This window comes from Ambystoma mexicanum, chromosome 10 (genome assembly GCF_040938575.1).
Source record: "Ambystoma mexicanum isolate Mex_15411 chromosome 10, UKY_AmexF1_1, whole genome shotgun sequence".
Lineage (NCBI taxonomy): Eukaryota > Metazoa > Chordata > Amphibia > Caudata > Ambystomatidae > Ambystoma > Ambystoma mexicanum.
This window is the reverse complement of record NC_090932.1, coordinates 1,670,733,755-1,670,760,304: the sequence shown is the minus strand read 5'-3', so window position 1 is coordinate 1,670,760,304 and position 26,550 is coordinate 1,670,733,755. Positions and strand designations below refer to the sequence as shown.

The following is a 26,550-nucleotide window of genomic DNA, read 5'->3' as shown; positions in this document are numbered from 1 at the left end:
GTTTGTGAGAGCTCAGTGAGCACACGGCGCACTGCGGCAAGTTCGGCACATACGTCTTTGGACGTCGCATGCAGTTCCCCCCTCAGGCTCTCGGTGCTTCTCTCCATTTGGACTCTCAGGCTCTCGGTGCTACTCTCCATTTGGACTCTCAGGCTCTCGGTGCTACTCTCCATTTGGACTCTCAGGCTCTCGGTGCTACTCTCCATTTGTGCCCTAAGTGTCTCAGTTGATGTTTCTATGTCTGCCTTAGTGCCCCCACATCCATCGGCATGGTCCTTGAGGAGCGTGGCCAGTTGCTGCTGTTGCACGATTAACTGGTCGAGGGACTGTTGCCTCTGCTGGGCCATGGCCATTTGCGGTGGTGTCACAGAGGGGCTGTTCGCCTCATGTTGCCCTGCCACAGGGCTTGTGGGGGATGGCCAGTCGTCGTCTTGTGGGTGCCCCTGCGTGGTATCCTCATGGTGTACGGGATGGAACAGACAGGGGGATTGGGACAGGTCATGGATGGATCTGACTTCGACATCCCCGTCTTCTGTGTCGGAGCATGCTGCCATTAATGGGGTGTCACCTATGGTGCTGCTGCCACCAGAGGCAGTACCTTCTGTGGCATCCATTGGGGGGACCTGTGGTGGTGCTGTTGTGGGCATGCTGGCTGCTGGGGTGCCTGTTGATGTTCCCTCCTGTGTGCTGCCACTTGATATGTGCTGCTGCCGTGTCTTGATGCGTGCAGCTGAGGTGGAGGGTCTTTGGCCGTCGGTCTTGGCCCTCTTTGCAGGTGTGCTGGTAGGGGTGTCCTGGAGCTCGTCGTTTGGATCGGACCCTGTGGTGGAGTAAAGGAGGGCGAGCGTTATTAATGGGTCTGTGGGAATTGGAATGGCAATGTATCACATGCATTGGGGTGGTACCTGAGGGTGATTTGGGTCGGGGCCTTGGAGGTGCTTTCATTTGTGTGTGGAGTGAGGGTGCAGTTGTTTGGCAGCCTGCAGTTAGGGTGTGCCTGCTGCACGTGTAGTGGGTGTTTTTGGGGTTTTTAATTATTTATGTATTTATTGTGGTTTTAAAGTGCTCTATCAGGCCAATGTGTGTGGACGTTCTCCTGGCCATGTGTTGCTGTTGCGCTATGTGGACACATGTGAGTCACATGATTGGACATTGTGGATTTGGCATGGTTTTATTTGGGCCACCTACCTGATTCTCCGGATGTCTGCACTCCTTTCTCCATCCCTCCGACTCCCTCTATGCTCTCCATTCCAATGGTGGAGGCACAGATTTCTTCCCAGGGGGTCAACTTGATGGGTGATTCCGACCCTCCCCCGGTGGCTGTGGCAATGTTGCGGTTGGCAGAAAGTATGCTACGGACGCGTATCCGCAGGTCGTCCCACCGCTTCCTGCATTGCTGTGGGTTGCGGGGTGCGGTCCCCACCGCACTTACCCGCTGTGCCACCAGGGCCCATATGGCCTTCTTGTTCGCAAGTGCCGTCCTGGTCATTTGCGTGGAGAAGACGGCGGCGGCATTCTCCTGGAGGGTCTCTGTGAGTACGGTGAGTTCCTCACGGGAGAAGTGGACCTGCCGCTTGCGGTCGCACGCTTTCTTCGCTACTTTTCCCATTTTTCTTGGTTTCACTAGGGTGGATGACGGGTTGGGATGTGTCTCAGGGTGGTGTTTTTAGTGGTTGTGTCTATTTTGTGGTTTTATAGGTGTACGGGGTGTTGTTTCCCGTTCCGGGCCCATGTTTTTACTTCCGTTTCCGTATATTTACGGTCGCCGTACTTTCCGGTTGGCGCTCACTGCGGTGTCCGCTATGATGGGTGGCGGTATTGCACCTAGGGCGCCGTACGGCGGCGGTGTGGGCCGTTTTGGGGTCATTTCCGCCATCGCGGACTTTGCACTTCCGCCATGGCGTGGTGCTCGTGCCCGATGGGTCGGAATGGGCCGCACTTTGCTCCATCGTGCAATGGCGGAAACGCTATTTACGCTGTGGCGGTCCGGTCAGTCACTTTCCGCAAGGGTCGTAATGAGGGCCAATATGTAAAGTGTAGAACAAGTGAAACTATGCACTCATAAATCACGCGTGTGTAAACAGGTGTAATTTACACATGTCTCAATCCCACTGTATTCCAGTCGCACGGCAGCACTTATGCCTGGAATAACACTTCGTGGATTGTCGAGTTGTGCACTTTTTGCTGCGGGAGTCCTGTTGTGTTGCCAGTCTCCTCTCTCCATGTTATTGTTTCCATGATGTCCGCCATTCCACAAATGCTGTGATCTTAGCATGTTTCATTCATCTGTTAATGTTGCATTTGCAAGCGGGCATATCTCTCGACTGAAACTGCAGACAGTGGGTGGTGGGGGAGGGGGGCCAGGGGAGCCAGGTTTGGCAGGGAGACTTCTGCAGAGCCTGGAAGACTGCTGTAGCAATCAGCCGTTCGCCATGGGAAGGGCGCTTCAAATCAAAATCAATTATGGAAAACAAGAACAATTCTCATTACTCAAAATCTGCCCTCCCCCGCCCCCCCCCCCAAAAAAAAAGAGGGGCCAATGAGAGTGGTATTCTTCTGTGGAAATCGGACCCTAAAACCCGACATTTTGGCAAAGACATTCCCATCAAGTTGGTATACCTTAGTGAGGCCGTGGAACCGCAAATTCAGAATTAAATTCCACCACTTCTAAACACAGCAACGCTGATCCAGGTCTCAAATGTGTATCCATGTAGTACACATGAGGCTTGGTATTTGACCATGCGTGAGCACGCGCGCGCACAAACACACAATTACTTGATTTTAAAATGATCTTGGCCTTTTCGAGAATCTTCTCACACATCGTGATTATTAGTGCCCGGTGAGGTTAAAAAGATAGAAACCCCATTCCATGGCGGCCATTTTCTTCGTTTTCTATCTTTTTAATGACTGCCATGGAGAGGCAGAAGGGACTACATGTAGTCCATTCGCCCCATCCATGGTGCCCTCATTCTAACCAGTGTGGCCCCTTAACCCGTCATCACAGCTGCTACCCGCTGCAGTGAAGACCACAAATGGGTTAAATCCTGGTCTCTTTCATCTCTTAACCTGTAGCGATGACAATAATTGCAATGTTTTGCGGGCTACGCGGGGTGTCTAGCGTACCGATCTCTGTATTTCGTGAAGGGGTACTTTTCACATCAGTGCTTCTGTACATGGCAATTTGGTAAAAGGAGATGCCATGCAATGCACTCCGTGTTATAACTGGGTAATGAAACTGACAACATTTTCTGAAAAAGATCGTATAGAATGTAGTATTACAACGTAAGGTGCGGGGAAGAGAAGTCCGTCCTGACACAGGGGGTGAGAAGTCAGCCCGTCCACAGGGACTGGAAATAATGATCAAAGAAAGAGAAGTCAGTCCTGACACATGGACTGAAAATAATTAGCAAAGAAAGAGAAGTCAGCCCCAACACATGGAGTGAAAATAGTGATCAAAGAAACAGAAGTCAGTCCTGACACTGGGAGTGAAAATAATGATCAAAGAAAGAGAAGTCAGCCCTGACATACTGAGTAAAAATAATGATTAAAGAAAGAGAAGTCAGCCCCGACACAGGGACTGAAAATAATGATCAAAGAAAGAGAAGTCAGCCCCAACACATGGAGTGAAAATAGTGATCAAAGAAAGAGAATTCAGCCCTAATATAGGGAGTGAAAATAATGATCAAAGAAAGAGAAGTCAGCCCCGACACAGGGACTGAAAATAATGATCAAAGAAAGAGAATTCAGCCCCGACACAGAGACTGAAAATTATGATCAAAGAAAGAGAAGTCAGCCCCGACACAGGGAGTGAAAATAATGATCAAAGAAAAAGAAGTCAGCCCCGACACAGGGAGTGAAAATAATGATCAAAGAAAGAGAAGTCCGTCCTGACATAGGGAGTGAAAATAATGATCAAAGAAAGAGAAGTCAGCCCTGGCACAAAGACTGAAAATAATGACCAAAGAAAGAGAAGTCGGTCCTGATACAGGTACTGAAAATAAGGATCAAAGAGAAGTCAGCCCCGACACAGGGACTGAAAATAACGATCAAAGAAATAAAGTGCCCAAATAAGGGAACTCCAGTCCCCGGCATACTTTCCAATGGCCAAAGAACAAACCAATCAATGTCTGATTAAGAATGTTCTGGAAGATTTTATTATTGAAAATAACACGTTTATCTATAATGACACATAGAAAATAAAATATAAACAATATATACTCAGGAGCAATAGCAATTCAAAAACATATATGTATTTATAGGTGTGGCCCAACCCGTCAAGTTACAAACTCTTCATCGGGTGTCATCTTTAATTCACATTTTTATAGGTAATCAACTCACCTCCTTTAGGAGTTGAGTTTTTCTTTTATTTTCCTGATGCACCACTGTAAAAGACGTCCTTAACTGAGACTTTTAACAGTATATACTCGAAGAGGTTAAACCAAAACACGTTTTGGGAGGAGAGACAGATTGGGTAGATGGAAGGAGAGGCAGATTATTAGGGAAGATGGGAGGAGAAGGAGATTATTAGGGAAAATGGGAGGAGTGGGAGATTATTAGGGAAGATGGGAGGAGAGGCAGATTATTAGGGAAGATGGGAGGAGAGGGAGATTATTAGGGAAAATGGGAGGAGAGGGAGATTATTAGGGAAGATGGGGAGAGGCAGATAATTAGAGTTCTTGGAAGGGGAAGCTGATTATTAGGGTAGATGGGAGAGAGATAGATTAAGAGGGTAGATGGGAGAGGCACGGCATGGATGGTTAAAGGATCCATCTTGCTAGGATGGCAGTCCTTTCAGGGACCGCGAAGGTTCCGCGTAGCGTGTACATGGCACTTTGATTGACTCCAAGTGTCCCTGGTGGGTCTGAACCAGCTCCCATTAAAAGCTGAGTGGGACCTGCATGGAGCTCACCACAGTTTATGGCGGAGCAAGTTTCACTGCTGGGATTGTGGGTGCACGTGTCTCAGCTTCCCTTCATGTCGCGGTCTTCACGTCGAGAGATATGTCCCGCTCTTTTGTGTTGTCGTTGTTGTTTGTTCATTCATTGTCATTTTTTTTGTTCCATCAGCTCTCAGAATCCACAACCTCACTGTGCTCCCCTCCCATAACTCTACCTCTGTACATTCCAATGACTCCGCCTACTCTAACTTCTCCGCAACCGTAGGTGAGCAACGTACCCATGTTCTGTGCATACTGTGACCGTTATGCAATGACCCCAGGAACATACCTGTGATATATATATATACTGTGACCATGGCACATTGTCCCCAGGAACGTACCCGTGATATGTTTATACTGTGTCGATAGCACATTGTCTCCAGGAATGTCACATGTATATGTTCATGCTCTGACCAGGGTATGTTGTCCCCAGAAACATATCCATCATATGTTCATTCTGTGACCATAGTGTGTTGTCCCCTCGGAACCTACCATTTATATGTTCATATTATGACAATGACATGCTGTCCCCAGGAACATACCATTATATGTTCATTCTGTGTCCCTGATGTGTTGTCCCCAGGAATGTACCCTTGATATGTTCACAATGTTACCATTTGGTGTTGTCGACAAAACGTACTTGGGATATGTTCACATTGTGTCCATGGTGCGTTCTCCACAGGCCTGTACGTATGATGTGTTTTTACTGTGTCCATGCATGACTCGGCCTCAAAGCAGAGGCCTCCCCTGGTGTGACTTCTGAGTGCTTATGTTATATTGACATGTGTGCTTTGTTTATTGCATGCTTGAGAGGTGTCGGGGGCCCATTCCCTGCTCTATCTTCTGCCTTCAGCGGGCTCTGCTGACCAGTGAAGGATACGCTGCTGCTTCCACAGCCAGACTTGCCAGACTTGCCATCCATGTTTAGAATGTCCTGCCTAGAACTTCCTCAAACTGAAGCAGGAGACTCACTAGAGCCAAGCACGGCCGCGCCCTACCACTCAGACCACAGCTATCAGAGCCACAGCCACACAGGACAAGACCTCGTCAGCTTAGCAAGCAGCTAAGGTGGACCTCAGGAAACACCCGCGCACTGGTGCTGAGCCCTACCACTCAGACCACAGCCACCCCAGCTGTAGCCACACATTACAAGACCTCGTCATCTTAGCAAGCAGCTAAGGTGGACCTCAGGAAACACCTGAGCACTGGTGCTGAGCCCTACCACTCAGACCACAGCTATCAGAGCTACAGCCACACAGGACAAGACCTCGTCAGTTTAGCAAGCAGCTAAGGTGGACCTCAGGAAACACCTGCGCACTGGTGCTGAGCCCTACCACTCAGACCACAGCCATCCCAGCTGTAGCCACACAGTACAAGACCTCGTTAGCTTACCAAGCAGCTAAGGTGGACCTCAGGAAACACCTCAGCACTGGTGCTGAGGCCTACCACTCAGACCACAGCCATCCCAGCTGTAGCCACACAGGACAAGACCTCGTCAGCTTACCAAGCAGCTAATGTGCACCTCAGGAAACACCTGAGCACTGGTGCTGAGGCCTGCCACAAAGACCACAGCCATCCCAGCTGCAGACCCACATTACAAGACCTAGTCATTTTAGCAAGCAGCTAAGGTGGACCTCAGGAACACCTGATCACTGGTGCTGAGCCCTGCCACTCAGACCACAGCCATCCCAGCTGCAGCCCCACATTACAAGACCTCATCAGCCTAGCAAGCAGCTAAGGTGGACTCCAGGAAACACCTGATCACTGGTGCTGAGCCCTACCACTCAGACCACTGCCATCCCAGCTGCAGCCCCACATTACAAGACCTCGTCAGCTTAGCAAGCAGCTAAGGTGGACCTCAGGAAACACCTGAGCACTGGTGCTGAGCCCTACCACTCAGACCACAGCCATCCCAGCTGTAGCCACACATTACAAGACCTCGTCCTCTTAGCAAGCAGCTAAGGTTGACCTCAGGAACACCTGAGCACTGGTGCTGAGCCCTACCACTCAGACCACAGCCATCCCAGCTGTAGCCCCACATTACAAGACCTCGTCATCTTAACAAGCAGCTAATGTGGACCTCAGGAAACACCTGAGAACTGGTGCTGAGCCCTGCCACTCAGACCACAGCCATCACAGCTGCAGCCACACAGGACAAGACCTCATCATCTTACCAAGCAGCTAATGTGCACCACAGGAAACACCTGAGCACTGGCGCTGAGCCCTGCCACTCAAACCACAGCCATCCCAGCTGTAGCCACACAGGACAAGACCTCGTCATCTTAGCAAGCAGCTAAGGTGGACCTCAGAAACACCTGAGCACTGGTGCTGAGCCCTGCCACTCAGACCACAGCCACCCCAGCTGCAGCCACACATTACAAGACCTCGTCCTCTTAGCAAGCAGCTAAGGTGGACCTCAGGAACACCTGAGCACTGGTGCTGAGCCCTGCCACTCAGACCACAGCCATCCCAGCTGCAGCCCCACATTACAAGACCTCGTCCTCTTAGCAAGCAGCTAAGGTGGACCTCAGGAACACCTGAGCACTGGTGCTGAGCCCTGCCACTCAGACCACAGCCATCCCAGCTGTAGCCCCACGTTATAAGACCTCGTCATCTTAGCAAGCAGCTAAGGTGGACCTCAGGAAACACCTGAGCACTGGTGCTGAGCCCTGCCACTCAGTCCACAGCCATCCCAGCTGTAGCCACACATTACAAGACCTCGTCATTTTAGCAAGCAGCTAAGGTGGACCTCAAGAACACCTGAGCACTGGTGCTGAGCCCTACCACTCAGACCACAGCCATCCCAGCTGTAGCCACACATTACAAGACCTCGTCAGCTTAGCAAGCAGCTATGGTGGACCTCAGGAAACACCCGAGCGCTGATGCTGAGCCCTGCCACTCAGACCACAGCCATCCCAGCTGCAGCCCCACATTACAAGACCTCGTCATTTTAGCAAGCAGCTAAGGTGGACCTCAGGAACACCTGAGCACTGGTGCTGACCCCTACCACTCAGACCACAGCCATACCAGCTGTAGCCATACATTACAAGACCTCGTCATCTTAGCAAGCAGCTAATGTGGACCTCAGGAAACACCTGAGCACTGGTGCTGGGCCCTACCACTCAGACCACAGCCATCCCAGCTGTAGCCACACATTACAAGACCTCGTCATCTTAGCAAGCAGCTAAGGTGGACCTCAGGAACACCTGAGCACTGGTGCTGAGCCCTCCCACTCAGACCACAGCCATCCCAGCTGTAGCCACACATTACAAGACCTCGTCATCTTAGCAAGCAGCTAAGGTGGACCTCAGGAACACCTGAGCACTGGTGCTGAGCCCTGCCACTCAGACCACAGCCATCCCAGCTGCAGCCCCACATTACAAGACCTCGTCCTCTTAGCAAGCAGCTAAGGTGGACCTCAGGAACACCTGAGCACTGGTGCTGAGCCCTGCCACTCAGACCACAGCCATCCCAGCTGCAGCCACACATTACAAGACCTCGTCATTTTAGCAAGCAGCTAAGGTGGACCTCAGGAAACACCTGAGCACTGGTGCTGAGCCCTGCCACTCAGACCACAGCCATCCCAGCTGTAGCCACACATTACAAGACCTCGTCATCTTAGCAAGCAGCTATGGTGGACCTCAGGAAACACCCGAGCACTGGTGCTGAGCCCTGCCACTCAGATCACAGCCATCCCAGCTGTAGCCACACAGGACAAGACCTCGTCATCTTAGCAAGCAGCTAATGTGGACCTCAGGAAACACCTGAGCACTGGTGCTGAGCCCTGCCACTAAGACCAGCGCCATCCCAGCTGCAGCCCCACATTACAAGATCTCGTCAGCTTACCCAGCAGCTAATGTGGACCTCAGGAAACACCTGAGCACTGGTGCTGAGCGCTGCCACTCAGACCACAGCCAACCCAGCTGCAGCCCCACATTACAAGACCTCGTCATCTTAGCAAGCAGCTAATGTGGACCTCAGGAAACACCTGAGCACTGGTGCTGAGCCCTACCACTCAGACCACAGCCATGGCAGCCGCAGCCCCACATTACAAGACCTCGTCATCTTAGCAAGCAGCTAAGGTGGACCTCAGGAAACACCTGAGCACTGGTGCAGAGCCCTGCCACTCAGAACACAGCCACCCCAGCTCTAGCCACACATTACAAGACCTCGTCATCTTAGCAAGCACCTAAGGTGGACCTCAGGAAACACATGAGCACTGGTGCTGAGCCCTACCACTCAGACCACAGCCATCCCAGCTGCAGCCCCACATTACAAGACCTCGTCATCTTAGCAAGCAGCTACGGTGGACCTCGGGAAACACCTGAGCACTGGTGCAGAGCCCTGCCACTCAGACCACAGCCATCCCAGCTGTAGCCACACGTTACAAGACCTCGTCATCTTAGCAAGCAGCTAAGGTGGACGTCAGGAAACACCTGATCACTGGTGCTGAGCCCTACCACTCAGACCAAAGCCATCCCAGCTGCAGCCCCACATTACAAGACCTCGTAATCTTAGCAAGCAGCTAATGTGGACCTCAGAAAACACCTGAGCACTGGTGCTGAGCCCTACCACTCAGACCACAGCCATCCCAGCTGCAGCCCCACATTACAAGACCTCGTAATCTTAGCAAGCAGCTAATGTGGACCTCAGGAAACACCTGAGCACTGGTGCTGAGCCCTACCACTCAGACCACAGCCACCCCAGCTGTGGCCACACATTACAAGACCTCGTCATCTTAGCAAACAGCTAAGGTGGACCTCAGGAAACACCTAAGCACTGGTGCTGAGTCCTACCACTCAGACCACAGCCATCCCAGCTGCAGCTCCACATTACAGACCTCGTCATCTTAGCAAGCAGCTAAGGTGGACCTCAGGAAACACCTGAGCACTGGTGCTGACCCCTACCACGTAGACCACAGCCATCCCAGCTGCAGCCCCACATTACAAGACCTCGTCATCTTAGCAAGCAGCTATGGTGGACCTCAGGAAACACCTGAGCACTGGTGCTGAGCCCTACCACTCAGACCACAGCCATCCTAGCTGCAGCTCCACATTACAGACCTCGTCATCTTAGCAAGCAGCTAAGGTGGACCTCAGGAAACACCTGAGCACTGGTGCTGACCCCTACCACTCAGACCACAGCCATCCCAGCTGCAGCCCCACATTACAAGACCTCGTCATCTTAGCAAGCAGCTAAGGTGGACCTCAGGAACACCTGAGCACTGGTGCTGAGCCCTGCCACTCAGACCACAGCCACCCCAGCTCTAGCCACACATTACAAGACCTCGTCATCTTAGCAAGCAGCTATGGTGGACCTCAGGAAACACCTGAGCACTGGTGCTGAGCCCTGCCACTCCGATCTCAGCCATCCCAGCTGTAGCCACACAGGACAAGACCTCGTCATCTTAGCAAGCAGCTAATGTGGACCTCAGGAAACACCTGAGCACTGGTGCTGAGCCCTGCCACTCAGACCAGCGCCATCCCAGCTGCAGCCCCACATTACAAGATCTCGTCAGCTTACCCAGCAGCTAATGTGGACCTCAGGAAACACCTGAGCACTGGTGCTGAGCGCTGCCACTCAGACCACAGCCAACCCAGCTGCAGCCCCACATTACAAGACCTCGTCATCTTAGCAAGCAGCTAAGGTGGACCTCAGGAAACACCTGAGCACTGGTGCAGAGCCCTGCCACTCAGAACACAGCCACCCCAGCTGTAGCCACACATTACAAGACCTCGTCAGCTTAGCAAGCAGCTAAGGTGGACGTCAGGAAACACCTGATCACTGGTGCTGAGCCCTACCACTCAGACCAAAGCCATCCCAGCTGCAGCCCCACATTACACGACCTCGTAATCTTAGCAAGCAGCTAATGTGGACCTCAGAAAACACCTGAGCACTGGTGCTGAGCCCTACCACTCAGACCACAGCCATCCCAGCTGCAGCCCCACATTACAAGACCTCGTAATCTTAGCAAGCAGCTAATGTGGACCTCAGGAAACACCTGAGCACTGGTGCTGATCCCTACCACTCAGACCACAGCCACCCCAGCTGTGGCCACACATTACCAGACCTCGTCATCTTAGCAAACATCTAAGGTGGACCTCAGGAAACACCTAAGCACTGGTGCTGAGCCCTACCACTCAGACCACAGCCATCCCAGCTGCAGCTCCACATTACAAACCTCGTCATCTTAGCAAGCAGCTAAGGTGGACCTCAGGAAACACCTGAGCACTGGTGCTGAGCCCTACCACTCAGACCACAGCCATCCCAGCTGCAGCCCCACATTACAAGACCTCGTCATCTTAGCACGCAGTTAAGGTGAACCTCAGGAACACCTGAGCACTGATGCTGAGCCCTGCCACTCAGACCACAGCCATCCCAGCTGTAGCCACACATTACAAGACCTCGTCATCTTAGCAAGCAGCTATGGTGGACCTCAGGAAACACCTGAGCACTGGTGCTGAGCCCTACCACTCAGACCACAGCCATCCCAGCTGCAGCCCCACATTACAAGACCTCGTCAGCTTACCCAGCAGCTAATGTGGACCTCAGGAAACACCTGAGCACTCGTGCTGAGCCCTGCCACTCAGACCATAGCCATCCCAGCTGTAGCCACACATTACAAGACCTCGTCATCTTAGCAAGCAGCTATGGTGGACCTCAGGAAACACCCGAGCACTGGTGCTGAGCCCTACCACTCAGACCACAGCCATCCCAGCTGCAGCTCCACATTACAGACCTCGTCATCTTAGCAAGCAGCTAAGGTGGACCTCAGGAAACACCTGAGCACTGGTGCTGACCCCTACCACTCAGACCACAGCCATCCCAGCTGCAGCCCCACATTACAAGACCTCGTCATTTTATCAAGCAGCTAAGGTGGACCTCAGGAACACCTGAGCACTGGTGCTGAGCTCTGCCACTCAGACCACAGCCACCCCAGCTCTAGCCACACATTACAAGACCTTGTCATCTTAGCAAGCAGCTATGGTGGACCTCAGGAAACACCTGAGCACTGGTGCTGAGCCCTGCCACTCAGATCACAGCCATTCCAGCTGTAGCCACACAAGACAAGACCTCGTCATCTTAGCAAGCAGCTAATGTGGACCTCGGGAAACACCTGAGCACTGGTGCTGAGCCCTGCCACTCAGACCAGCGCCATCCCAGCTGCAGCCCCACATTACAAGATCTCGTCAGCTTACCCAGCAGCTAATGTGGACCTCAGGAAACACCTGAGCACTGGTGCTGAGCGCTGCCACTCAGACCACAGCCAACCCAGCTGCAGCCCCACATTACAAGACCTCGTCATCTTAGCAAGCAGCTAAGGTGGACCTCAGGAAACACCTGAGCACTGGTGCAGAGCCCTGCCACTCAGAACACAGCCACCCCAGCTGTAGCCACACATTACAAGATCTCGTCAGCTTAGCAAGCAGCTAAGGTGGACGTCAGGAAACACCTGATCACTGGTGCTGAGCCCTACCACTCAGACCAAAGCCATCCCAGCTGCAGCCCCACATTACAAGACCTCGTAATCTTAGCAAGCAGCTAATGTGGACCTCAGAAAACACCTGAGCACTGGTGCTGAGCCCTACCACTCAGACCACAGCCATCCCAGCTGCAGCCCCACATTACAAGACCTCGTAATCTTAGCAAGCAGCTAATGTGGACCTCAGGAAACACCTGAGCACTGGTTCTGATCCCTACCACTCAGACCACAGCCACCCCAGCTGTGGCCACACATTACAAGACCTCGTCATCTTAGCAAACATCTAAGTTGGACCTCAGGAAACACCTAAGCACTGGTGCTGAGCCCTACCACTCAGACCACAGCCATCCCAGCTGCCGCTCCACATTACAGACCTCGTCATCTTAGCAAGCAGCTAAGGTGGACCTCAGGAAACACCTGAGCACTGGTGCTGAGCCCTACCACTCAGACCACAGCCATCCCAGCTGCAGCCCCACATTACAAGACCTCGTCATCTTAGCAAGCAGCTAAGGTGGACCTCAGGAACACCTGAGCACTGATGCTGAGCCCTGCCACTCAGACCACAGCCATCCCAGCTGTAGCCACACATTACAAGACCTCGTCATTTTAGCAAGCAGCTATGGTGGACCTCAGGAAACACCTGAGCACTGGTGCTGAGCCCTACCACTCAGACCACAGCCATCCCAGCTGCAGCCCCACATTACAAGACCTCGTCAGCTTACCCAGCAGCTAATGTGGACCTCAGGAAACACCTGAGCACTGCTGCTGAGCCCTGCCACTCAGACCACAGCCATCCCAGCTGTAGCCCCACGTTACAAGACCTCGTCATCTTAGCAAGCAGCTAAGGTGGACCTCAGGAAACACCTGAGCACTTGTGCTGAGCCCTGCCACTCAGACCACAGCCATCCCAGCTGTAGCCACACATTACAAGACCTCGTCATCTTAGCAAGCAGCTAAGGTGGACCTCAAGAACACCTGAGCACTGGTGCTGAGCCCTACCACTCAGACCACAGCCATCACAGCTGTAGCCACACATTACAAGACCTCGTCAGCTTAGCAAGCAGCTTAGCAAGCAGCTATGGTGGACCTCAGGAAACACCCGAGCACTGATGCTGAGCCCTGCCACTCAGACCACAGCCATCCCAGCTGCAGCCCCACATTACAAGACCTCGTCATTTTAGCAAGCAGCTAAGGTGGACCTCAGGAACACCTGAGCACTGGTGCTGACCCCTACCACTCAGACCACAGCCATCCCAGCTGTAGCCACACATTACAAGACCTCGTCATCTTAGCAAGCAGCTAAGGTGGACCTCAGGAACACCTGAGCACTGGTGCTGAGCCCTCCCACTCAGACCACAGCCATCCCAGCTGTAGCCACACATTACAAGACCTCGTCATCTTAGCAAGCAGCTAAGGTGGACCTCAGGAACACCTGAGCAGTGGTGCTGAGCCCTGCCACTCAGACCACAGCCATCCCAGCTGCAGCCCCACATTACAAGACCTCGTCCTCTTAGCAAGCAGCTAAGGTGGACCTCAGGAACACCTGAGCACTTGTGCTGAGCCCTGCCACTCAGACCACAGCCATCCCAGCTGTAGCCACACATTACAAGACCTCGTCATCTTAGCAAGCAGCTAAGGTGGACCTCAAGAACACCTGAGCACTGGTGCTGAGCCCTACCACTCAGACCACAGCCATCCCAGCTGTAGCCACACATTACAAGACCTCGTCAGCTTAGCAAGCAGCTTAGCAAGCAGCTATGGTGGACCTCAGGAAACACCCGAGCACTGATGCTGAGCCCTGCCACTCAGACCACAGCCATCCCAGCTGCAGCCCCACATTACAAGACCTCGTCATTTTAGCAAGCAGCTAAGGTGGACCTCAGGAACACCTGAGCACTGGTGCTGACCCCTACCACTCAGACCACAGCCATCCCAGCTGTAGCCACACATTACAAGACCTCGTCATCTTAGCAAGCAGCTAAGGTGGACCTCAGGAACACCTGAGCACTGGTGCTGAGCCCTCCCACTCAGACCACAGCCATCCCAGCTGTAGCCACACATTACAAGACCTCGTCATCTTAGCAAGCAGCTAAGGTGGACCTCAGGAACACCTGAGCAGTGGTGCTGAGCCCTGCCACTCAGACCACAGCCATCCCAGCTGCAGCCCCACATTACAAGACCTCGTCCTCTTAGCAAGCAGCAAAGGTGGACCTCAGGAACACCTGAGCACTGGTGCTGAGCCCTGCCACTCAGACCACAGCCATCCCAGCTGCAGCCCCACATTACAAGACCTCGTCCTCTTAGCAAGCAGCTAAGGTGGACCTCAGGAACACCTGAGCACTGGTGCTGAGCCCTGCCACTCAGACCACAGCCATCCCAGCTGCAGCCACACATTACAAGACCTCGTCATTTTAGCAAGCAGCTAAGGTGGACCTCAGGAAACACCTGAGCACTGGTGCTGAGCCCTGCCACTCAGACCACAGCCATCTCAGCTGTAGCCACACATTACAAGACCTCGTCATCTTAGCAAGCAGCTATGGTGGACCTCAGGAAACACCTGAGCACTGGTGCTGAGCCCTACCACTCAGACCACAGCCATCCCAGCTGTAGCCACACAGGACAAGACCTCGTCATCTTAGCAAGCATCTATGGTGGACCTCAGGAAACACCTGAGCACTGGTGCTGAGCCCTGCCACTCAGACCACAGCCACCCCAGCTCTAGCCACGCATTACAAGACCTCGTCATCTTAGCAAGCAGCTATGGTGGACCTCAGTAAACACCTGAGCACTGGTGCTGAGCCCTGCCACTCAGATCACAGCCATCCCAGCTGTAGCCACACAGGACAAGACCTCGTCATCTTAGCAAGCAGCTAATGTGGACCTCAGGAAACACCTGAGCACTGGTGCTGAGCCCTGCCACTAAGACCAGCGCCATCCCAGCTGCAGCCCCACATTACAAGATCTCGTCAGCTTACCCAGCAGCTAATGTGGACCTCAGGAAACACCTGAGCACTGATGCTGAGCGCTGCCACTCAGACCACAGCCAACCCAGCTGCAGCCCCACATTACAAGACCTCGTCATCTTAGCAAGCAGCTAATGTGGACCTCAGGAAACACCTGAGCACTGGTGCTGAGCCCTACCACTCAGACCACAGCCATGGCAGCCGCAGCCCCACATTACAAGACCTCGTCATCTTAGCAAGCAGCTAAGGTGGACCACAGGAAACACCTGAGCACTGGTGCAGAGCCCTGCCACTCAGAACACAGCCACCCCAGCTCTAGCCACACATTACAAGACCTCGTCATCTTAGCAAGCACCTAAGGTGGACCTCAGGAAACACATGAGCACTGGTGCTGAGCCCTACCACTCAGACCACAGCCATCCCAGCTGCAGCCCCACATTACAAGACCTCGTCATCTTAGCAAGCAGCTACGGTGGACCTCAGGAAACACCTGAGCACTGGTGCAGAGCCCTGCCACTCAGACCACAGCCATCCCAGCTGTAGGCACACGTTACAAGACCTCGTCATCTTAGCAAGCAGCTAAGGTGGACGTCAGGAAACACCTGATCACTGGTGCTGAGCCCTACCACTCAGACCAAAGCCATCCCAGCTGCAGCCCCACATTACAAGACCTCGTAATCTTAGCAAGCAGCTAATGTGGACCTCAGAAAACACCTGAGCACTGGTGCTGAGCCCTACCACTCAGACCACAGCCATCCCAGCTGCAGCCCCACATTACAAGACCTCGTAATCTTAGCAAGCAGCTAATGTGGACCTCAGGAAACACCTGAGCACTGGTGCTGAGCCCTACCACTCAGACCACAGCCACCCGAGCTGGGGCCACACATTACAAGACCTCGTCATCTTAGCAAACAGCTAAGGTGGACCTCAGGAAACACCTAAGCACTGGTGCTGAGTCCTACCACTCAGACCACAGCCATCCCAGCTGCAGCTCCACATTACAGACCTCGTCATCTTAGCAAGCAGCTAAGGTGGACCTCAGGAAACACCTGAGCACTGGTGCTGACCCCTACCACTCAGACCACAGCCATCCCAGCTGCAGCCCCACATTACAAGACCTCGTCATCTTAGCAAGCAGCTAAGGTGGACCTCAGGAACACCTGGGCACTGGTGCTGAGCCCTGCCACTCAGACCACAGCCGCCCCAGCTCTAGCCACACATTACAAGACCTCGTCATCTTAGCAAGCAGCTATGGTGGACCTCAGGAAACACCTGAGCACTGGTGCTGAGCCCTGCCACTCCGATCTCAGCCATCCCAGCTGTAGCCACACAGGACAAGACCTCGTCATCTTAGCAAGCAGCTAATGTGGACCTCAGGAAACACCTGAGCACTGGTGCTGAGCCCTGCCACTCAGACCAGCGCCATCCCAGCTGCAGCCCCACATTACAAGATCTCGTCAGCTTACCCAGCAGCTAATGTGGACCTCAGGAAACACCTGAGCACTGGTGCTGAGCGCTGCCACTCAGACCACAGCCAACCCAGCTGCAGCCCCACATTACAAGACCTCGTCATCTTAGCAAGCAGCTAAGGTGGACCTCAGGAAACACCTGAGCACTGGTGCAGAGCCCTGCCACTCAGAACACAGCCACCCCAGCTGTAGCCACACATTACAAGACCTCGTCAGCTTAGCAAGCAGCTAAGGTGGACGTCAGGAAACACCTGATCACTGGTGCTGAGCCCTACCACTCAGACCAAAGCCATCCCAGCTGCAGCCCCACATTACAAGACCTCGTAATCTTAGCAAGCAGCTAATGTGGACCTCAGAAAACAACTGAGCACTGGTGCTGAGCCCTACCACTCAGACCACAGCCATCCCAGCTGCAGCCCCACATTACAAGACCTCGTAATCTTAGCAAGCAGCTAATGTGGACCTCAGGAAACACCTGAGCACTGGTGCTGATCCCTACCACTCAGACCACAGCCACCCCAGCTGTGGCCACACATTACCAGACCTCGTCATTTTAGCAAACATCTAAGGTGGACCTCAGGAAACACCTAAGCACTGGTGCTGAGCCCTACCACTCAGACCACAGCCATCCCAGCTGCAGCTCCACATTACAAACCTCGTCATCTTAGCAAGCAGCTAAGGTGGACCTCAGGAAACACCTGAGCACTGGTGCTGAGCCCTACCACTCAGACCACAGCCATCCCAGCTGCAGCCCCACATTACAAGACCTCGTCATCTTAGCAAGCAGTTAAGGTGAACCTCAGGAACACCTGAGCACTGATGCTGAGCCCTGCCACTCAGACCACAGCCATCCCAGCTGTAGCCACACATTACAAGACCTCGTCATCTTAGCAAGCAGCTATGGTGGACCTCAGGAAACACCTGAGCACTGGTGCTGAGCCCTACCACTCAGACCACAGCCATCCCAGCTGCAGCCCCACATTACAAGACCTCGTCAGCTTACCCAGCAGCTAATGTGGACCTCAGGAAACACCTGAGCACTCGTGCTGAGCCCTGCCACTCAGACCATAGCCATCCCAGCTGTAGCCACACATTACAAGACCTCGTCATCTTAGCAAGCAGCTATGGTGGACCTCAGGAAACACCCGAGCACTGGTGCTGAGCCCTACCACTCAGACCACAGCCATCCCAGCTGCAGCTCCACATTACAGACCTCGTCATCTTAGCAAGCAGCTAAGGTGGACCTCAGGAAACACCTGACTACTGGTGCTGACCCCTACCACTCAGACCACAGCCATCCCAGCTGCAGCCCCACATTACAAGACCTCGTCATTTTATCAAGCAGCTAAGGTGGACCTCAGGAACAACTGAGCACTGGTGCTGAGCCCTGCCACTCAGACCACAGCCAAACCAGCTCTAGCCACACATTACAAGACCTCGTCATCTTAGCAAGCAGCTATGGTGGACCTCAGGAAACACGTGAGCACTGGTGCTGAGCTCTGCCACTCAGATCACAGCCATTCCAGCTGTAGCCACACAAGACAAGACCTCGTCATCTTAGCAAGCAGCTAATGTGGACCTCGGGAAACACCTAAGCACTGGTGCTGAGCCCTGCCACTCAGACCAGCGCCATCCCAGCTGCAGCCCCACATAACAAGATCTCTTCAGTTTACCCAGCAGCTAATGTGGACCTCAGGAAACACCTGAGCACTGGTGCTGAGCGCTGCCACTCAGACCACAGCCAACCCAGCTGCAGCCCCACATTACAAGACCTCGTCATCTTAGCAAGCAGCTAAGGTGGACCTCAGGAAACACCTGAGCACTGGTGCAGAGCCCTGCCACTCAGAACACAGCCACCCCAGCTGTAGCCACACATTACAAGACCTCGTCAGCTTAGCAAGCAGCTAAGGTGGATGTCAGGAAACACCTGATCACTGGTGCTGAGCCCTACCACTCAGACCAAAGCCATCCCAGCTGCAGCCCCACATTACAAGACCTCGTAATCTTAGCAAGCAGCTAATGTGGACCTCAGAAAACACCTAAGCACTGGTGCTGAGCCCTACCACTCAAACCACAGCCATCCCAGCTGCAGCCCCACATTACAAGACCTCGTAATCTTAGCAAGCAGCTAATGTGGACCTCAGGAAACACCTGAGCACTGGTGCTGATCCCTACCACTCAGACCACAGCCACCCCAGCTGTGGCCACATATTACAAGACCTCGTCATCTTAGCAAACATCTAAGGTGGACCTCAGGAAACACCTAAGCACTGGTGCTGAGCCCTACCACTCAGACCACTGCCATCCCAGCTGCAGCTCCACATTACAGACCTCGTCATCTTAGCAAGCAGCTAAGGTGGACCTCAGGAAACACCTGAGCACTGGTGCTGAGCCCTGCCACTCAGACCACAGCCATCCCAGCTGTAGCCCCACGTTACAAGACCTCGTCATCTTAGCAAGCAGCTAAGGTGGACCTCAGGAAACACCTGAGCACTGGTGCTGAGCCCTGCCACTCAGACCACAGCCATCCCAGCTGTAGCCACACATTACAAGACCTCGTCATCTTAGCAAGCAGCTAAGGTGGACCTCAAGAACACCTGAGCACTGGTGCTGAGCCCTACCACTCAGACCACAGCCATCCCAGCTGTAGCCACACATTACAAGACCTCGTCAGCTTAGCAAGCAGCTTAGCAAGCAGCTATGGTGGACCTCAGGAAACACCCGAGCACTGATGCTGAGCCCTGCCACTCAGACCACAGCCATCCCAGCTGCAGCCCCACATTACAAGACCTCGTCATTTTAGCAAGCAGCTAAGGTGGACCTCAGGAACACCTGAGCACTGGTGCTGACCCCTATGACTCAGACCACAGCCATCCCAGCTGTAGCCACACATTACAAGACCTTGTCATCTTAGCAAGCAGCTAAGGTGGACCTCAGGAACACCTGAGCACTGGTGCTGAGCCCTCCCACTCAGACCACAGCCATCCCATCTGTAGCCACACATTACAAGACCTCGCCATCTTAGCAAGCAGCTAAGGTGGACCTCAGGAACACCTGAGCACTGGTGCTGAGCCCTGCCACTCAGACCACAGCCATCCCAGCTGCAGCCCCACATTACAAGACCTCGTCCTCTTAGCAAGCAGCTAAGGTGGACCTCAGGAACACCTGAGCACTGGTGCTGAGCCCTGCCACTCAGACCACAGCCATCCCAGCTGTAGCCACACATTACAAGACCTCGTCATTTTAGCAAGCAGCTAAGGTGGACCTCAGGAAACACCTGAGCACTGGTGCTGAGCCCTGCCACTCAGACCACAGCCATCCCAGCTGTAGCCACACATTACAAGACCTCGTCATCTTAGCAAGCAGCTATGGTGGACCTCAGGAAACACCTGAGCACTGGTGCTGAGCCCTACCACTCAGACCACAGCCATCCCAGCTGTAGCCACACAGGACAAGACCTCGTCATCTTAGCAAGCAGCTATGGTGGACCTCAGGAAACACCTGAGCACTGGTGCTGACCCCTGCCACTCAGACCACAGCCACCCCAGCTCTAGCCACACATTACAAGACCTCGTCATCTTAGCAAGCAGCTATGGTGGACCTCAGTAAACACCTGAGCACTGGTGCTGAGCCCTGCCACTCAGATCACAGCCATCCCAGCTGTAGCCACACAGGACAAGACCTCGTCATGTTAGCAAGCAGCTAATGTGGACCTTAGGAAACACCTGAGCACTGGTGCTGAGCCCTGCCACTAAGACCAGCGCCATCCCAGCTGCAGCCCCACATTACAAGATCTCGTCAGCTTACCCAGCAGCTAATGTGGACCTCAGGAAACACCTGAGCACTGGTGCTGAGCGCTGCCACTCAGACCACAGCCAACCCAGCTGCAGCCCCACATTACAAGACCTCGTCATCTTAGCAAGCAGCTAATGTGGACCTCAGGAAACACCTGAGCACTGGTGCTGAGCCCTACCACTCAGACCACAGCCATGGCAGCCGCAGCCCCACATTACAAGACCTCGTCATCTTAGCAAGCAGCTAAGGTGGACCTCTGGAAACACCTGAGCACTGGTGCAGAGCCCTGCCACTCAGAACACAGCCACCCCAGCTCTAGCCACACATTACAAGACCTCGTCATCTTAGCAAGCACCTAAGGTGGACCTCAGGAAACACATGAGCACTGGTGCTGAGCCCTAACACTCAGACCACAGCCATCCCAGCTGCAGCCCCACATTACAAGACCTCGTCATCTTAGCAAGCAGCTACGGTGGACCTCAGGAAACACCTGAGCACTGGTGCAGAGCCCTGCCACTCAGACCACAGCCATCCCAGCTGTAGCCACACGTGACAAGACCTCGTCATCTTAGCAAGCAGCTAAGGTGGACGTCAGGAAACACCTGATCACTGGTGCTGAGCCCTACCACTCAGACCAAAGCCATCCCAGCTGCAGCCCCACATTACAAGACCTCGTAATCTTAGCAAGCAGCTAATGTGGACCTCAGAAAACACCTGAGCACTGGTGCTGAGCCCTACCACTCAGACCACAGCCATCCCAGCTGCAGCCCCACATTACAAGACCTCGTAATCTTAGCAAGCAGCTAATGTGGACCTCAGGAAACACCTGAGCACTGGTGCTGAGCCCTACCACTCAGACCACAGCCACCCCAGCTGTGGCCACACATTAAAAGACCTCGTCATCTTAGCAAACAGCTAAGGTGGACCTCAGGAAACACCTAAGCACTGGTGCTGAGTCCTACCACTCAGACCACAGCCATCCCAGCTGCAGCTCCACATTACAGACCTCGTCATTTTAGCAAGCAGCTAAGGTGGACCTCAGGAAACACCTGAGCACTGGTGCTGACCCCTACCACGTAGACCACAGCCATCCAGCTGCAGCCCCACATTACAAGACCTCGTCATCTTAGCAAGCAGCTAAGGTGGACCTCAGGAACACCTGGGCACTGGTGCTGAGCCCTGCCACTCAGACCAGCGCCATCCCAGCTGTAGCCACACATTACAAGACCTCGTCATTTTAGCAAGCAGCTATGGTGGACCTCAGGAAACACCTGAGCACTGGTGCTGAGCCCTACCACTCAGACCACAGCCATCCCAGCTGCAGCTCCACATTACAGACCTCGTCATCTTAGCAAGCAGCTAAGGTGGACCTCAGGAAACACCTGAGCACTGGTGCTGACCCCTACCACTCAGACCACAGCCATCCCAGCTGCAGCCCCACATTACAAGACCTCGTCATCTTAGCAAGCAGCTAAGGTGGACCTCAGGAACACCTGAGCACTGGTGCTGAGCCCTGCCACTCAGACCACAGCCACCCCAGCTCTAGCCACACATCACAAGACCTCGTCATCTTAGCAAGCAGCTATGGTGGACCTCAGGAAACACCTGAGCACTGGTGCTGAGCCCTGCCACTCCGATCTCAGCCATCCCAGCTGTAGCCACACAGGACAAGACCTCGTCATCTTAGCAAGCAGCTAATGTGGACCTCAGGAAACACCTGAGCACTGGTGCTGAGCCCTGCCACTCAGACCAGCGCCATCCCAGCTGCAGCCCCACATTACAAGATCTCGTCAGCTTACCCAGCAGCTAATGTGGACCTCAGGAAACACCTGAGCACTGGTGCTGAGCGCTGCCACTCAGACCACAGCCAACCCAGCTGCAGCCCCACATTACAAGACCTCGTCATCTTAGCAAGCAGCTAAGGTGGACCTCAGGAAACACCTGAGCACTGGTGCAGAGCCCTGCCACTCAGAACACAGCCACCCCAGCTGTAGCCACACATTACAAGACCTCGTCAGCTTAGCAAGCAGCTAAGGTGGACGTCAGGAAACACCTGATCACTGGTGCTGAGCCCTACCACTCAGACCAAAGCCATCCCAGCTGCAGCCCCACATTACAAGACCTCGTAATCTTAGCAAGCAGCTAATGTGGACCTCAGAAAACACCTGAGCACTGGTGCTGAGCCCTACCACTCAGACCACAGCCATCCCAGCTGCAGCCCCACATTACAAGACCTCGTAATCTTAGCAAGCAGCTAATGTGGACCTCAGGAAACACCTGAGCACTGGTGCTGATCCCTACCACTCAGACCACAGCCACCCCAGCTGTGGCCACACATTACCAGACCTCGTCATCTTAGCAAACATCTAAGGTGGACCTCAGGAAACACCTAAGCACTGGTGCTGAGCCCTACCACTCAGACCACAGCCATCCTAGCTGCAGCTCCACATTACAGACCTTGTCATCTTAGCAAGCAGCTAAGGTGGACCTCAGGAAACACCTGAGCACTGGTGCTGAGCCCTACCACTCAGACCACAGCCATCCCAGCTGCAGCCCCACATTACAAGACCTCGTCATCTTAGCAAGCAGTTAAGGTGAACCTCAGGAACACCTGAGCACTGATGCTGAGCCCTGCCACTCAGACCACAGCCATCCCAGCTGTAGCCACACATTACAAGACCTCGTCATCTTAGCAAGCAGCTATGGTGGACCTCAGGAAACACCTGAGCACTGGTGCTGAGCCCTACCACTCAGACCACAGCCATCCCAGCTGCAGCCCCACATTACAAGACCTCGTCAGCTTACCCAGCAGCTAATGTGGACCTCAGGAAACACCTGAGCACTCGTGCTGAGCCCTGCCACTCAGACCATAGCCATCCCAGCTGTAGCCACACATTACAAGACCTCGTCATCTTAGCAAGCAGCTATGGTGGACCTCAGGAAACACCCGAGCACTGGTGCTGAGCCCTACCACTCAGACCACAGCCATCCCAGCTGCAGCTCCACATTACAAGACCTCGTCATCTTAGCAAGCAGCTAAGGTGGACCTCAGGAAACACCTGAGCACTGGTGCTGACCCCTACCACTCAGACCACAGCCATCCCAGCTGCAGCCCCACATTACAAGACCTCGTCATTTTATCAAGCAGCTAAGGTGGACCTCAGGAACACCTGAGCACTGGTGCTGAGCCCTGCCACTCAGACCACAGCCACCCCAGCTCTAGCCACACATTACAAGACCTCGTCATCTTAGCAAGCAGCTATGGTGGACCTCAGGAAACACCTGAGCACTGGTGCTGAGCCCTGCCACTCAGATCACAGCCATTCCAGCTGTAGCCACACAAGACAAGACCTCGTCATCTTAGCAAGCCGCTAATGTGGACCTCGGGAAACACCTGAGCACTGGTGCTGAGCGCTGCCACTCAGACCACAGCCAACCCAGCTGCAGCCCCACATTATAAGACCTCGTAATCTTAGCAAGCAGCTAATGTGGACCTCAGAAAACACCTGAGCACTGGTGCTGAGCCCTACCACTCAGACCACAGCCATCCCAGCTGCAGCCCCACATTACAAGACCTCGTAATCTTAGCAAGCAGCTAATGTGGACCTCAGGAAACACCCGAGCACCGGTGCTGATCCCTACCACTCAGACCACAGCCACCCCAGCTGTGGCCACACTTTACAAGACCTCGTCATCTTAGCAAACATCTAAGGTGGACCTCAGGAAACACCTAAGCACTGGTGCTGAGCCCTACCACTCAGACCACAGCCATCCCAGCTGCAGCTCCACATTACAGACCTCGTCATTTTAGCAAGCAGCTAAGGTGGACCTCAGGAAACACCTGAGCACTGGTGCTGAGCCCTACCACTCAGACCACAGCCATCCCAGCTGCAGCCCCACATTACAAGACCTCTTCATCTTAGCAAGCAGCTAAGGTGGACCTCAGGAACACCTGAGCACTGATGCTGAGCCCTGCCACTCAGACCACAGCCATCCCAGCTGTAGCCACACATTACAAGACCTCGTCATTTTAGCAAGCAGCTATGGTGGACCTCAGGAAACACCTGAGCACTGGTGCTGAGCCCTACCACTCAGACTACAGCCATCCCAGCTGCAGCCCCACATTACAAGACCTCGTCAGCTTACCCAGCAGCTAATGTGGACCTCAGGAAACACCTGAGCACTGGTGCTGAGCCCTGCCACTCAGACCACAGCCATCCCAGCTGTAGCCACACATTACAAGACCTTGTCATTTTACCAAGCAGCTAAGGTGGACCTCGGGAACACCTGAGCACTGGTGCTGAGCCCTGCCACTCAGACCATAGCCATCCCAGCTGTAGCCACACATTACAAGACCTCGTCATCTTAGAAAGCAGCTATGGTGGACCTCAGGAAACACCTGAGCACTGGTGCTGAGCCCTACCACTCATACCACAGCCACCCCAGCTGTAGCCACACAGGACAAGACCTTGTCATCTTAGCAAGCAGCTATGGTGGACCTCAGGAAACACCTGAGCATTGGTGCTGAGCCCTGCCACTCAGACCACAGCCATCCCAGCTGTAGCCCCACATTACAAGACCTCGTCATCTTAGCAAGCAGCTAAGGTGGACCTCAGGAAACACCTGAGCACTGGTGCTGAGCCCTGCCACTCAGACCACAGCCATCCCAGCTGTAGCCACACATTACAAGACCTCGTCATCTTAGAAAGCAGCTATGGTGGACCTCAGGAAACACCTGAGCACTGGTGCTGAGCCCTACCACTCAGACCACAGCCATCCCAGCTGTAGCCACACAGGACAAGACCTTGTCATCTTAGCAAGCAGCTATGGTGGACCTCAGGAAACACCTGAGCACTGGTGCTGAGCCCTACCACTCAGACCACAGCCACCCCAGCTCTAGCCACACATTACAAGACCTCGTCATCTTAGCAAGCAGCTATGGTGGACCTCAGGAAACACCTGAGCACTGGTGCTGAGCCCTGCCACTCAGACCAGCGCCATCCCAGCTGCAGCCCCACATTACAAATCTCGTCAGCTTACCCAGCAGCTAATGTGGACCTCAGGAAACACCTGAGCACTGGTGCTGAGCGCTGCCACTCAGACCACAGCCAACCCAGCTGCAGCCTCACATTACAAGACCTCGTCATCTTAGCAAGCAGCTAATGTTGACCTCAGGAAACACCTGAGCATTGGTGCTGAGCCCTACCACTCAGACCACAGCCATCCCAGCTGCAGCCCCACATTACAAGACCTCGTCATCTTAGCAAGCAGCTAAGGTGGACCTCAGGAAACACCTGAGCACTGGTGCAGAGCCCTGCCACTCAGAACACAGCCACCCCAGCTGTAGCCACACATTACAAGACCTCGTCATTTTAGCAAGCAGCTAAGGTGGACCTCAGGAAACACCTGAGCACTGGTGCTGAGCCCTACCACTCAGACCACAGCCATCCCAGCTGCAGCCACAGATTACAAGACCTCGTCATCTTAGCAAGCAGCTAAGGTGGACCTCAGGAAACACCTGAGCACTGGTGCTGAGCCCTACCACTCAGACCACAGCCATCCCAGCTGCAGCCACACATTACAAGACCTCGTCAGCTTAGCAAGCAGCTAAGGTGGACGTCAGGAAACACCTGATCACTGGTGCTGAGCCCTACCACTCAGACCAAAGCCATCCCAGCTGCAGCCCCACATTACAAGACCTCGTAATCTTAGCAAGCAGCTAATGTGGACCTCAGAAAACACCTGAGCACTGGTGCTGAGCCCTACCACTCAGACCACAGCCACCCCAGCTGTAGCCACACATTACAAGACCTCTTCATCTTAGCAAACAGCTAAGGTGGACCTCAGGAAACACCTAAGCACTGGTTCTGAGCCCTACCACTCAGACCACAGCCATCCCAGCTG

The 26,550-nt window shown here is 53.9% G+C and overlaps 1 protein-coding gene across 2 annotated transcripts in view; it reads left to right on the top strand.

The window, feature by feature from the left end:
• ADGRD1 (adhesion G protein-coupled receptor D1) overlaps positions 1–26,550 on the top strand; it is a 1,635,406-nt gene that overhangs the window by 121,815 nt on the left and 1,487,041 nt on the right. The window contains exon 4 of one of the 2 annotated variants that reach the window (XM_069620079.1): positions 5,067–5,162. The exons of the other annotated variant lie outside the window; for it this stretch is intronic. Within the exon in view, the coding sequence (XP_069476180.1) occupies positions 5,067–5,162 (96 nt within the window). The remainder of the gene's footprint in view (positions 1–5,066; positions 5,163–26,550) is intronic. 2 annotated transcript variants of the gene reach the window in all.